Raw genomic sequence first — 14,757 nt, 5'->3', positions numbered from 1 at the left:
CACATGTGGTGAAATGTTTTCAAAAACCAGGAAGAAGCCCAGTCACCCTTATTCAAGCTGTTACGGTGATGAAGTCACTATTTCAGCCTCTATGCAGTCCTCTAAGCCTGCCACTTTGATAATGATCCGTATCCTGTTTTTCCACAGTCTTCAGTACAGTTGTTGTAAAATTGATTAAAATGTTTTCTCAATTTTCGACACAGTCATGACTTTTCTCACGTTGTAGGTGACTGAACTCTTGGCCTCGAGGCATTGGTTCGGTTTTGATAAAACTGCCGCACAACTTGTGCCTGTTAATTGTGAGTAGACGTTTACATGACAGCTTATCCAGTCAGCATCAGAAGAATCTTAGCTGGAACCTTCAGGAAAACTCCACAAAGGTGGAAATGTTGAGCTGAAAAGTGAGATTCTGCTTTCTTTTTCCAAGTTTCCCCAAACTGTCTTTGTGTAAAGGTAACAAAATCACCTCTAGCTAAAACTCATCTGTTCTCATTTTAGAAAAGATTTGTTGATGCAGTCTATCCTCTGGCAACATTTGGATGGTGGAAAGACTGAGATGAAATTGCATGCTGCTACCAAACACACCTTTAAAGGCACAGCTGGTGTTTTTACACTCAATTAGTTACAGGTTAAACAAAGCAGATCTAATGTGGTCATGAGTGAGCCCAATTAGCAGTGTTTCCTTATTTCCATCTTTTATGTATCTTACAGACACACTGAGTCGTTTCAGTTTCCTCATCAAACCCATGCTTTAAAATGATACCCACCTGCTGTTCCACTGTACGCTCCTATGTAGAGTTTAAAACGTGTTTTTGGTTCTGCAATTGTGAACTTGTCATACTGAGCGTAGGCTGACTCCCCGTTGTCTCTCAAGTCCACTCGCAGCTCATAATGTCCCAAATTCGTGATTTTATGGAGGTTGGAGAGACCTATAAGAGAGGTTTAAAGCGTGCGAGTCAGAAGCAGTCCGAGAGGAGGGAATATGATGAAAGACGAGCGCTCTTACCCAGCCAGAACTCATCGTTCATGTTACCAAAACCGGCGGTGTAGTTCTTCCAGTTCCTGAAGAACTCCAGCTTTCCGTTTTGGCGTCTGAGGAAAACCTGAGGACAACTGACTTTCATGAGTGTCACAACAGCTTCAAAGCAAACCCCTCGAGTGCTGGCTGTCATTTATCATCAGAAAAACAGAGGCTGCATGCCAGGAACAATCATATATTCACTGTGATGTGTGGTGTGAAACTGCCCGCTCACCATCCATCCTCCACCATCTGTGGTCATATCACAGTAAACCTGGATGGGTTGGCTCTCCTCCCCTCCGATATAGACGGTGTAGAGGCCAGAGGTGGTCTCTCCATTTAGTAAAATCTGAGCACAGTCTCGGGGGCGCCTGTACAAATGTCCAGCTGAAAAACACACATTAAAAAGACATCAGCTTAAAGACCAGCGAACACAGTTGCTTTATCTTCATTACTGTTACATAAAAAAAACGCCACGCAGAATACAACGTCGTGTGAGAGGATGGCTCCTGGAAAATAAGAAGAAACGTATTCGAAAGATAAGTTTTTCCATCTGTGGGGCTCAGGCAAGATGAGGAATAAGCACAGGTGATCTGGTTGGAGTATCACATTAAACATAAGGAATCTGCATTAGAAGCGCATTTGGACCAATCATTAGACCCTTCACTCTTCAAAGTTTTGAATGACACACACAAATGATGAAGACTTTTTCATCCTTACTGGTGGAAAAGACGGTGGTTATGTAGCGACTCCTCTGGGCTCCAGCTATGGCCCGCAGTTGGACGTTATACTCTGTAGAGCCAGTCAGCTGAGACATGCTGTAAGAGGACGCTGTCGGGCTTAGCATCACCTCCTGCACACACAAACACAAAGTGATCCCAAAGAGCAAAGCCTTAATGAAGAAAGACACGCAAAATGTGCACTCTTTGCAGCACTGCTAACCACATTTAAGCATTTATTTCTGTATTTATTAACTATACCTAACATGAGATGGCAGGTTGAAGCTCTCTGAGATTAAGTTACCTTCTAAAGCACATATCTGATGTCTGGAAATCCAAAAACTGTTGAAACATTGGCTGCCAAGAAGTTTGGAGAATCAATTCAAATCCCTATGGCATGCTTTGAAGAACATATCCTGTAATATTTGAGTTCAAATGCCTCTGCTGTCAGTGACTGAACTGATGTGGGTGTCTTTTACTTACCCTGATTACACCATCAGCAGATGAGAAGGTGAGAGTGTACCCAGTGACTGCTGCATGAGGGGGTTTCCAAGTCAGAGTTGCACTGTCTGTTTGGATGTTAATAGCCATCAGGTCACGAGGGGGATCCACGTCTGCAAATACAGCACCACACATTAGATATCGCTGTCTTACTGGAAAATCAGCTTACATGTTGCAGCCCATGGACTTTTCATATCGACCTACCTGTGGTGAATTCAGTAACAGTGGAGGCACTTTTCTTAGCTTCTTTCACACCATGAACTCCAGCTGTATAGTGAGTTCCTGGAACCAGGGAGTTCATCTCGAACTCCACTATGTTTCCAGAAACATGCTCCACCACTGGGCTCACTGAAGGGCAAGAATCAAATGATACAATCAGATCAAAAAGAAATCTGATCATGAAGCTCTTTGTGGAGAAACTCACCTGAATCTGCCCTATAGATGATGACGTAGGCATCAACAGTGGCTACAGATGGTTGCCACAGCAACAGAGCAGACGTGTCAGTGACATTGACTGCAGTCAGACCCTGCGGGCTGTCCAAAGCTGGAAGACACAAACAGGAAGGTTTCAAATTGTTTTTCCTCGAACTGACTCCAACGTAATGACACAGGTGTGGGTGTACACGAGAGCAGAGGAAATCCAACCTGTGGTTACAGTGTCTGTGTTCGGCTCACTTTCCTCCAGGCCCTTCAGAGCACTGACAGTTACTTGGTAAGTCTTTCCAGGAATCATATTGACCAGCAAAGTCTCAGACACACCGCCATCTGCTGTCACGATCAATGGGCTTCCTGTGAAGGGAGAGAACAAACAAACTGTGTACAAAACAAGCAGGTCCAGCGGTGATAGATTTAATTTATTAGTGCATTTGTGCTGCCTTTTTCACAATTAGGTTTACCTTTAGTGACTTGAGATTACAGCTGCACTAAAACACTCACAATGTTTATATTAAGCTATATTAGTTTAGAAAATGTTAGAAAGCTAGCATTTATACAACTTAAGCTGGGTTTGATGAAGAGTCAGAGGATGACAATGTTATAAACTCCAGGTGGGCTTGGATAGCTGCATTGAAACAAAGGGCAATCCAGCATAAAGTTGTTAAAAAAAGCAAAAAAAAACCCATCAAGCTCATGGTAGCACCACAGAAACACTGGTAGTTACTTTCTTAATGTCATATTTTATAATCCAATATTTGAACAACATTTTACTGCAATTCTGTCATTCTGGACTAAGTTACAACACTTGTGATGTTAAAAGGTCATCTTAAACAAAGAGAGGATTTAGCCCTTTAACTTCTCAGAAAAAAGCAAAAGGAACATTTTCTTTGCATTTTTTTTTCTATTTCTTAGACCAACAACAATCAGACTCAATGTTTCTTTTCTCAAATTGCTGGGGTGACACTTAATGGTAAAAGTATGACATTTTGAAAAAGTAATGTCATAACACAGACTTTATTTAAGCATTACATACCTAAACCAATCTTTAGAGATGGTTCACTTCTCCTATTCTCTGATAAAACAGAGTATAGTCTGTAAAAAATGTGCTAAAAATGCGGCTAAATTAAACTATAAACCTAACCACAACTGTACCTGACACTTTGTAAAACCTTTAAATTATCCACCTGAATATTATCTGAAACATCAGATTTTTAAAAAAGCCCAAACAGAAGACAAATGGACTCCAAATTAAAGAAAGATACCACTATCAGCTTTGGTAATTTATTTCCAGAGGAAATGTTTCAATATTACATGTCACTGAGTGTTGAGAGGATGAGAATATCTTAGACTTTTCAACTCACATCATCCACTAGAATACAAACTGGCTGTCATCAGAATGCTACACCACAGGGCTAAGAGTGCACCTACTGAAGCTGAGGGGAAACAAAAGGAACATCAGCACTCCAAGAAAGCTCTGAAAACCTGTGGACACCCAACTGGGCCTTTATCAAATCAGCAAAGAAATCTGGACCAAACAACTCTGTTAAAGAAGTGAAAAAGAACAGGAGCAGACATATTGTGATTCCATATGTGACGAGAATGTCTCAGTAACTTAGAAGGATCTTCTCTAAACGTGACATTCCAGTGCACTTCAAACCCAAGAACACCCTCAGACAGAGACCTGTTCACCCAAAGGACAAAACATTCAAACATGAACTGAGCGGTGTCATATTTTCTGTGCAGTGAGGAGTCCGAGGACCCTTATATAGGAGAGACCAAACAACAGCTTCACAAATGCATGGCAGGACATAGGAGAGCCACTTTTTCAGGTCAAGACTCAGCCGTGCACCTACAGCAGTAATGTACCCATTCTGGACAGAGACAGATCGTTTGAGAAAGGAGTCAAGGAAGACATCTATGTTTAACTGGAAAAAACATCTTTGAACAGAGGAGGAGGTCTCAGACATCACCTTCCCAGCACCTACAACACAGCATCATCTCTAATCCCCAGGCAGTTCCACAACCATTCACACCTTGGATCCCGTGACTCAAGAAAAAATGGTCTCCGTCTTTCAGGCTGGTAGAAAATTCAGTGGTGATAATTATTTTAATGACATGCACATTGGTCAGGAGGTTCAGTGACACGTGACTGTACCGACCCTCTCTGCTTGTAAGCCGATACTCCCCACCATCCAGTTTAGAACTGAAAAAGCCTTGCTGATGAGAGGTAAAAAGTCAGAAAAGCCGGTAGACTGGTGGAAAATAGTTTTGAGGACAAATGTCACCGAGGCTAAAGTTTTAATTTAAATAAGTATTATGTTTAGAGGAAGGAAGACACTGCATTCCAGCATTAGAACCTCTTCCCATCTGTAAAATATGGCTGTGGCAGAATCATACTTTGGGTCCGTTTTACTGCATCTATGCCAGGACAGCTTACCATGAAAGAAGAATGGAAACTGACAGAGATGAACATCTGTCTGTGATGTGGAGCAAGACAAGAAACCCAGAGAGTAGAAATTCTTTATCAAAGACTGATTAAGAAAGAATAGGGTTGTTGTTCTGGAATGATCATGTCAAAGTCCTGACCTAGGTGCAACATAAATGTTGTGGAGGGTCCTGAAATGAGCAGTTTATTGAGGAAGCCCACCAACATCCCAGGGGTGACGCTTCTCTGTACAGAGGAATGGACTAAAATTCCTACAAGCTGATTCTGGTTCTGACCAACTGTTTCTGGAAACAAGGAGGTCACACCAGATACTGAAAATGAAGATTCACATGCAAGATAGGAACCTAAGAGCTTGAATGAGGGCAACTAGACTTATTTTTATTTTTATTCAAGCTCTTAGGATGTCTGCAAATCTACACCACCGTAATATTGAAACATTTTACTTAAAGAACAAATAACCAAGCATTTGTTGTATATGTTGCTGTCTTATTATTCCCTTTATCTATTTTTGTAATGTGCATGATGTGGTTTTTGGTCACATTTATGTCAAAATACACAAAACTCTAAGTAGCTCACACATTTTTAGGCATTGCAAACCAGCAGTAAACCGTTGCAATGCAGCAGCCCTGACAAACCACTTACCTCCTTCAAATGGCATATAGGTGATGCGGTAGTTGTCCACCGGAGAGCGGGGCATGGACCAGTGAACTATAGCTGTAGAGTCGGTCACTTCAGAGAAGCGAAGTCCCCTTGGAGTGCTCAGACCTAACAGAGCGCAACCAGATATGCACAGAGAGGAAAACAATTAAAATATGAATAAAGGTGAAGAAAACAAGTCTTCAACTTTGGGAATCCAAATGAAACCCAACAGAAGGCACATGCCCAGAGACCATTTTCTATTGGACACACCGTTTAGCCTAAACAAGAGGAATAAATAATGATTAGTGGGATTCTGGGGTCAGCGCTTCGCACTACAAACTCAAAAAGTAGTTAGTATGACACTTCACACTTGTTGTCCATGTACCTGTGTGAGCAACCCCTATAATGGGTTGAGAGCGTTGGTCCAATGTGACACCATAAAGCTCGATTTCATACTCAGTACCACCCATGAGGCCAGTTACAACCTTGGTACGCTCATCGCCGCGGACGCTGTGCTCTTGAGGATGAGCTAATCTTTTGCTGTCTCTTATTTTGATCACAAATCTGTCAAACAGGTCTTCATCAGCTGCCCACGACAGACGGAAACTGTCAGCTGTGATATCTGAGACGAAGAGATGCTCCACCTCCGGCTCAGCCTCTGGTTAGACAAGGAAACATTAACGAGGCAATGGGTTTGGTGTTTTTCCCAATGATAATCATCAACGAACGTCAGTCTGGAAGAGGTCAGCCAAGAGGTAAGGTTTCCGGGTGGCAGCCAGGATCACATTCCAGCCTGAAAGCTTTTTGGTCCACCACCTCTGATTTGCCATGCTCAGGCATCCAGTTAGTGTGAAACAGTCAAAAACATAGCGGAGGGGCTACGGAGGCATACGAGTAGTAAAGGTCAAGAGGCTTTTTGTTTTTTTGTTGTTGTTTATCTATGTCAGTAAGTGGATCTGTTGAGAGTTCCCCATGCGTCCTTAAGGCCAACCTTGATGCATTCAGTGCATTCAAAGGAAATAAAACAAATAAGATCAGAAGTTAAATCAACAGATATGTCATGCTCAGAGCATCTGTTGATTTGTCAGTGTTTTCCTACATGTGGAAGTTGGATTTCACTGTGTTTTAAACACGATCTACAAAGAAGCAAGAGTAGACAGCAGTTTGGTGGAATTTGTCCACGAATATCTCTATGCGAGCAATTAACAAAATGTGAAGGAAAACACATTGTAAAATATGAATACAAACAAAGATGCTTGCTCATATTTTAAAGGAAAGAAGAAACAGACAGGAGCTTCACGTCTCTTCTTCTCGTTGACACAGCTGCATACCAAGAAAATGCTTAAAACAAAAGAAAGGTGAGCTCATTCTGGAAAAAAGTTGTTTTATAAAATAAGAGTTAGGGTTAATTAAGAGTACTGAGCTGAAGCTTCATCATCAAAACATGGCATATACCTACATCTATTAACACTAAGGCTGATTATGATCATTTACAGATTTTAATCATTTAAATCAATTTCAGCATTGATACCAAGAAACACTGCCATGTTTTGTCTGTGAAACTTCATAAATGAGTAATAAAGTCTACAGCTACACATATAGAAGCTGCAGTAAATTGAGGAATTGGACTGTTTAGTAAGACGAGGGTCCTTGCAGTGCACTGTGAGTGGTACCTGTCACAGCCACTGTAGTCAGAGGCCGAGAGAGAAGCCCTGACTCTGACACACCGGTCAGCCTGACCTCATAGCCTATGCCGGTGATGAGGCCCCAGATGTCCAGGTGGCTTTGGTTTCCTGGCACAGTGAACTCTTGAGGCTCCAACAGCCAGCCAGAGTCTGTCACCACTATGTGAAAGTGACTGAAGCCGCCACTGGAGGGAGCTAGTTCCTCCTGTTGCTGCTGCTGCCTCACTTCCCACGACACTTGGAAACCGTAGGGGGTTACGTTGGAAATGGTCAAGTTTTCCACTTTAGGCAAAGGAGCTGGGAGGAAGGGGATGGGTTTCATTGAAGGGGGAACGAGATTCCATTAGGAGGATAATATGTGCAATGGTTGCAAAAGCAAATAAAGAGCCAGCTCTTCCAGTGTTACAAGTGCAAGAAGAAGTTGCCACCAAATTAAAAGGTAGGATATCTTCAAAATCTCAAGTTCCCAGCATGCTAAAAGGCAAAGTGACGTGCATCATAGTGCTTCATAATTCCTCACCCAGATGCTTCTAAAGCGACATTTTGAGGCTTGGATCGAGCTTCATGTTTGGAGACACAAAAAGCAATTGCTACGTCAGAGAATAGACACATTTCCACTGCAGCGTAAATGACGACTCCACTGCTTGTCCCTTGCAGCCAGTTTATGTTGCCATGTAGGAACATAGATATGAAAGATGGATGTACCCTACAGGTCTGAAAATATAGACAATGACGAATAGCCTAGCAGGGGGAGACTGCACTTGTCTGCATAGAGGTCTACAAGAAAACTGGATGTATTTAATCAGCCAGAATGTCACGTTTTTTCTTGAGTTACTTACAGTTTCTGACATAAATTCAGAGGACATCAAAACAACGCAAGTTGTTGGTATGGATCAATGGGAACAAAACAGCAACAATAGAGAGAAGTAAAATGGTTGCTGCGCTGTTGCATCAGCCTTTATGGTGAATTCTAAATTGTTTAGGTGTTTCTCAAGTGTTTGAGAAGAGAACACGGTCTCCAGTTCTTAGTCTGGCCCTGAAAGGTGTCTTCAGGGCCCTTTTTACAACCAGAACACAAAGATGCAGACCATCCTATAATTTTGAGCCATAGTGGAAACCCCATTAATATAAAGCATTCCATACATCGCAAGTTCTGCCAACAAAACTTCTAGTGCTTTTCCAACCAATACTCACGAGACACAATAAATTGAGCAAACAAAAAATTTAGGCTGATTGTATCAGTTTTGGACAGAATCTGGTTTCTCTCAAATAGGAGATTTTCAATGCTTGCTTAAACATATTTGGAGTAAATACATCAAATTGTTTAAATTGTGACAAGCAAACCAAAAACAATATCTGCCTATGATGCATGTCAACTTTGCTCCTTAAGCAATTTAGACCTTAGTTCTGTAGATATCTTTGCTATTCCCAAAAAGTGGAACAAAACCTCAAAATGTCTGAAATACATCAAATGGATTCTGTTACACTACAACTGGAACATTTTTAAAGTAAAGGATATGAGTTAAATACGTAATACCTGTGACAGCATGGGCTAACACTGAAGGAGTGCGGCGCCCATGAGAAATACCGTACAGTTCAATATCATAGCCTGTGTCATCCATCAGGTTAGAGATCGTTATGTTACGGACTTCACCAGGCAGTCTGAACTCCAGTGTATCAGACTGCTGCTCAGAGTCACTGACCCGGATAACAAAGCCATCAAAGTGGCCTGACACAGTGCTCCAGGACAAGCTGAGGTTATGTGGGCTCACAGATGAAGCAGTTATGGGCCCCAACTGTGGGACATCCTCTGAATAAAAGAAGAACATGACCTTTCAGTTATGCTGTCCTGATTATACATGTTGCTGGAACATGCAGCATCAAGAAATGCATGTAATGCAATACCTGTTGTAGCTACAGCAAACAGAGGCTGTGTGTTCTGACCACCGTCACTGGCGTAAAGCTTTATGTTGTAGCTTGTGTTCGCTTTGAGCCCAGTCATTACTGTGGAGCGCAAGTCTCCTGGCAGAGTGCGCCCCACTGCCTGCGAGGGCAAAGCAGACTCTCTGACTTCAACTATAAACTTATCAAATTCCTTCTCTCTTGTCCGCCACGACAGAGAGAATCTGTCTGAGGTAATGTTAGAAACTACTAGCTTCGACAAAACGGGCTCTTCAGCTACAGGGGAGAAAAAAAAATAGTATATATTCATTTATTGAATTAAAAAGCATGTATTTGTCTCTTCTGTAAGTCCAGAGTAAGCATGCAGGTGCAAGTCAACTCTACAGAGCAGATAACTAGTGAAGAATATTTAGAAGCTAAAAACTAATTTCTTAGGTTGATAATTTAATGCACATAAATTCAAAATACCTGTTGATGCAACAGTACTGACAGCACTTGTTCGAGATCCTTTGTATGTCCCGTAGAGGTAGGCTATGTAATCAGTGCTGGGCCTGAGCCCTGTGACGTCATGGGACCTTACATTGCGGGATATGTTATATTCCTTTGGCTTCATCAGCCAATCAGAGTCAATAATCTCCAAGATAAAACCATCAAATTGTTCTTCAGTGCCATTCCAGAGGATAGAAAAGCTCTCTGATGTTAAGTTTGAGATATATATTTTGCCAACCACTGGCTGATTCACTGAAGGAAGAAACCATGATTAGAAATTCATCAAAGCCATTCTGCAAAACAAATCTGTCCAGATATGCAAATTATTCAAATATTGGCAGCTGATTAAATCTATTTATCGTAAAAGAAACATGTTGCGTATCAGGACACTCACCAACATCAACAGCATTTTCCTGACAGTCTGAGCAGCTTAATTACATGCATGTACTTCTGTATAAAAATGCAAATAGAACATCCTGCAGTAGAAGTTACACTGCAGCTTGATTTTAAAACCAAAGCAACTATTTTTTTTTTCTTAAATATTTATGATAATAAGCAACACTGAGGGCCAAGGAAAGACACTAAAAAAAAGCTTTCAAGTAAATACCTGACAACGGTTGTCTCAATTTTTTTGTCTCAAATTAATTATTGCTTATATATATATGTGTAAAAGAAGATGATAAAAGGTGGTTAATGAGGAATATTTCATGCACATTGGAGCACTATTTGATCATGCAGCTGACCCGTTAATTTTGAGGACATGATGTTGCACCTGAGCAATTCAAAGCCAACAGCTAAAGATCAAGTTTAACCTTTAAAAAGGTAATTCCACATGCACGGATGCATTCCAAACATGCATCCAATGTAAAACAAGGTGGCGTTACTGTTAACCTCACATTCCTTAACTAGCTTTTTACCTTGATAATGACAAGAAGATTTAATCATTTGCCACCTAGTTCAAAAGGAAATAATTTTTACTTTGACATTCTGTGAAAATACACAACTATCTCAGTGTCACTCATACAAAGTCGCAGAACTCATCTGACATGTATACTCGCACATGCCATGAGTACTTAGACACCCATGGGTAAAACGGTCACTCAAGGTTAATCAATTACACACTGAATGAAGGATAATGGGATGAAATGAGATGGTCACGCTGTCACGGGATGATGGGCGAGGGAGGGTGAAAGTTATTGGTTTGCTTTTGCAATCATTGCAGCTCATCAGCGTCAGACCTGACCATGATGCAGGGATGGTAGGGGGAGGGGCTTCATGCACTTTGGTAACTGGGATGGAGAGAGCAGTTGGGGGTGAATATTTGGCTCAGTGATGCGGCATGGGCGCACATCACCCTGCTCTCTCTCAGCGAGACAGAAACAGTGGCTGGAGGGTGGAGAATGATAATGTTGGTTAAGATGCAGCAGTTCAGTGCACTGAGGCCCTGTTGTTGGACAGTGGTGCCAAAACAGAAACTGGGTTATGTTGTTTTCATTCATGCAGCGAGGAGAGGATGCTCCACTACGAGTGGGACAACAGAAATATGTTTGTGTATGCTTCACAGGTGCTGACTGAAATAGAATAATAGAAATCATTATTGGAAAGAGGGAAAGTTTGGCTGCAACACCGTCAGTTCCAGGTACCTGTAGTTGCTTCACTGTACAGAGGTTCAATGAAGGAGCCCTGATACAGCCCATACAAGCCAACCATGTAGCTGGTGTTGGGATTCAGCCCAGAGATGCCCAGGCTCAAAGCGTCCCCGGACAGAGTGAGGTTCTGGCTCTCAGCAAAATTCTCCATGTTTGTTACCTCCATGACAAAGCTGTCAAAGTCCCCACTTGTGGGGCTCCAGGACGCAGTGAAGCCGTCCCATGTAATGTCAGAGAAGGTGAGGTTAACCACTGCTGGCTTCAGCTCCGCTGGTGGATAGACAGATCAGACTGGGATCAACTGGACAGCAAGACGGATTATTCAGTTAATTTCAAGGCAGATTTTTCATTGTAAAAAGGGCAGCGGAGTATTAGGGCCAGACGGAACAGTTTGTTTCTGTGGATAGTTTAGAGTGAAGGATGAGCTGATTTCCAAAATGCATCAATGAAGAGATCAGAGATTTTCTTTAAATATTCTAAGCAAGATTATTGTTTTAGTCTCCACATTTTAAACTTTCAGATGAACTGAAACAAAGGTTTGGATGCATGGTCACAACTTACTAACGCCTTAGGGCATTTTTGTTTTGTTGGGGTACTGTGAGGGCCACGGCAACACCTTCAGCTTGGGACTGTTGCAGTCGTCCATTATAGTCATCACTGTTGTGTTGTGGATGTCCATTTTGCTGTCAAATAGTAACATTTCCTGAATGCCACAAGCTGCAACACAACCTCAAAGCATGATCAACCCTCCGCCATGCTGGAGTTCAAGAAGTGCTCTTTTCTTGAAATAGTTTAGTGAAATAGTTACTAAAAAGCATGAGGCTTGGTCTCATATGCATTCACACATTTTGGATTCTGAATTTCATGGTGTGGTTTTGCACAAAGGAGGAGCGTTCTACCACTCCAGACTCTACCCTTATTCCTGTTTGGATAACACTGGCTTTTGGTTCAAAGCTGTTTCTTCTCTTAATTTAAATGCCTTTAACAGCACAGTTCACTGTTGGTTGAAAAGCCCAGTTACTCAAAGTTATAACTGCAGTAAAAAGATGTTTTTGGTTTCATCTTTCTCTTTTCCCTTAGATTCTGTTTCGTGCTTATGATAACATCCATCTTATATACCCACCTAAACTAATTCAGGGTCGTGGGGGGCTGGAGCCTATCCCAGCTATCATTGGACAGGTCGCAAGCACAACCCAGAGTTTTATGTGTAAGTACAGTCTTTTTAGTTACATTACAGAGGCACCTGCTTCATGAAAATGCTTCGTGTGCCAGCAAGCTGCTTACAGGAGCTCGCCGCTGCTAAAGGGAGAAATTCAGAAGATATTTGAATATTTAATAACACTTGGCCGTTTTTAATTGTGACAGAACAAACCAGTCTTAACAAGCCAATTAAGACTTGAGACCTTGGTTAAGTTCAAGTTCTATAGAACAAAAATAAACTTGCTTAAATTACTGAGAGAAATGTTCCATCTTTAACTTTGGCTCTTTAGGAGATGAGTTCATCTTCTACACACTGAACTATTCACTGCATGCGTGTCTGTGCAAAACAAGTCATTTAAAACTTACTTCATAACTTGTAACTTCATTCAATCAAATTTCTGTTCATGAAATAACATGAATAATACGGATGTAATATTTTCTATCCTCAAAAAAAAAAAATATATATATATATATATATATATATATATTATATTGGGATTTTTTCATGACTCAATAATTTTATTAATATCAATGAATTATATTATCCCAACATTCTCACATTTTAATTTCAATCTAAAAAAAAGACTTTTTGGCCCCAATACTCTTCTGCAATGTGTCAGAAGTGAAGCAGAGAAAAAAATGTGATGGAGAGTGATATTTCACAAAAAAAAGAAACATCTGTGGAAGAAAAGTTACGTTGCAGCCATCTTGAATTATTTAGAGGATAGAAGAGAAATGTGAGAGTTGTGATGATGCCAGAGGCAAGAGGTTTTTATTCCATGTACCTGTAGCAGCAAAAACTTTAAGAGGTAAAGATTGCTTCCCTTCCACCATCCCTTGCAATGTAATATCATAGTGTGTAGAGGGGGTCAGACCCTTTATTTCAGCTTTCCGTACACTTCCTGGTAGTGTGGTCACTTGAGGCTGTGCTGCCACTGACGGAGCACTGAGCTCCACCAAAAAGCTGTCGAACGCCTCTTCAGGCGCCGACCAAGCCAGGCTGACACTGGTGGCGGTAACATTGACTGTGAGGTCGCCCGGTAGATCCATGCCTGAGCTTTCAGGCTCAGCCCCGGAGCTCATCACAGTAGTATCAGAGGGTGCTTCACTGCTAAGAGGGTGGAGGGGATCAAGGTTTTCATTCTCCAGAACAGACTCTGGGGCCTCTTTGATGCTCAGCGCAAGTACATCTGGAGTTGTAGGCTTAGGTGCTACAGTGAATAAAGCAGGTAAAATAGTGAATTTCCTACTGGTTTTGCTGGAAACTGTAAAAGATCCTGTAAAGAAAAATAATGAGTTAATATAAGAACACAATTCAATTCTTCTTCGGCGAGTTCTGTCCTTGATCTACCTGAAGAATGAATCTTTTCTCTGGATTTGTTTTTCCAGAACAATTAAATCACCAAGCAACAGCTAAGGCATTAATGACACTTGAATCAGTGCCATTAACTTGTTGAAGGCTCTGAGTAGTCCACTGCAGTGGAAGTACACAGTGGTCTTCAAACGGATGATGAAGCCATGCACAGCCATTTGGTTCCAGCTGCTCTAAAGACGGACTGTCGATTCACTTCAATGACATGCGAGGGACGTCTGATGGAATTTTATCTGACTGCGAGAGAATCATTTCATTCTGTGAAAGGGAGTAATGATGATGAATTGGATGGAATTAGTTAGACAAGGCTTTAAGAGAGCAAAATGGTTGCCGTTAAAAGATCAAATGCAGGAAGAAAACTGAGGCAGCCAGCTGAATAAAATCCCAGTCTAGAGCTGTTCCGACCGCTGATTTCTTCTTGTATTTGAATTTTGGGAAGCAACATTTTGCCTCAGTTCTAAAGCCTTGGCAGATGATAAGTGAGATGTGAGATGATATCGAATGAGTTTTTTTTTTTTTTGTTGTAAAACATGCCAAAGATTATGCAGATAAAAGTTGCAATTTTAAAACCAAGATCTCTGCTTGGAAATCTCATACCCACATGCAATCATGATTGGATTTCAATCATGATCTTTGCAACTCTTCCATGAAACAGGGGCTTCCACTGAGGAGAGAAGCTGGGAAACACCATTCATTCTAAAA

The 14,757-nt window shown here is 41.4% G+C and overlaps 1 protein-coding gene across 1 annotated transcript in view; it reads right to left on the bottom strand.

The window, feature by feature from the left end:
* The window catches only part of LOC140277119 (tenascin-like), a 36,121-nt gene that overhangs the window by 2,231 nt on the left and 19,133 nt on the right, over positions 1 to 14,757 (bottom strand). The window contains exons 12-27 of the mRNA XM_072372021.1: positions 13,469 to 13,894; positions 11,478 to 11,753; positions 9,814 to 10,086; positions 9,349 to 9,621; positions 8,981 to 9,253; positions 7,432 to 7,740; positions 6,144 to 6,416; positions 5,762 to 5,884; positions 2,884 to 3,027; positions 2,663 to 2,782; positions 2,443 to 2,586; positions 2,221 to 2,351; positions 1,739 to 1,871; positions 1,254 to 1,405; positions 1,007 to 1,103; positions 768 to 929 (exon numbers count right to left, since the gene is read on the bottom strand). Of these exons, the coding sequence (XP_072228122.1) occupies positions 768 to 929; positions 1,007 to 1,103; positions 1,254 to 1,405; positions 1,739 to 1,871; positions 2,221 to 2,351; positions 2,443 to 2,586; positions 2,663 to 2,782; positions 2,884 to 3,027; positions 5,762 to 5,884; positions 6,144 to 6,416; positions 7,432 to 7,740; positions 8,981 to 9,253; positions 9,349 to 9,621; positions 9,814 to 10,086; positions 11,478 to 11,753; positions 13,469 to 13,894 (3,309 nt within the window). The remainder of the gene's footprint in view (positions 1 to 767; positions 930 to 1,006; positions 1,104 to 1,253; positions 1,406 to 1,738; positions 1,872 to 2,220; positions 2,352 to 2,442; positions 2,587 to 2,662; positions 2,783 to 2,883; positions 3,028 to 5,761; positions 5,885 to 6,143; positions 6,417 to 7,431; positions 7,741 to 8,980; positions 9,254 to 9,348; positions 9,622 to 9,813; positions 10,087 to 11,477; positions 11,754 to 13,468; positions 13,895 to 14,757) is intronic.

Source organism: Leuresthes tenuis, unplaced genomic scaffold (assembly GCF_036924035.1).
Source record: "Leuresthes tenuis unplaced genomic scaffold, fLeuTen1.0.hap1 SCAF_19, whole genome shotgun sequence".
Classification (NCBI taxonomy): domain Eukaryota; kingdom Metazoa; phylum Chordata; class Actinopteri; order Atheriniformes; family Atherinopsidae; genus Leuresthes; species Leuresthes tenuis.
Note: the sequence above shows the minus strand (reverse complement) of the source record. Positions and strands in the feature narration are given on the sequence as shown.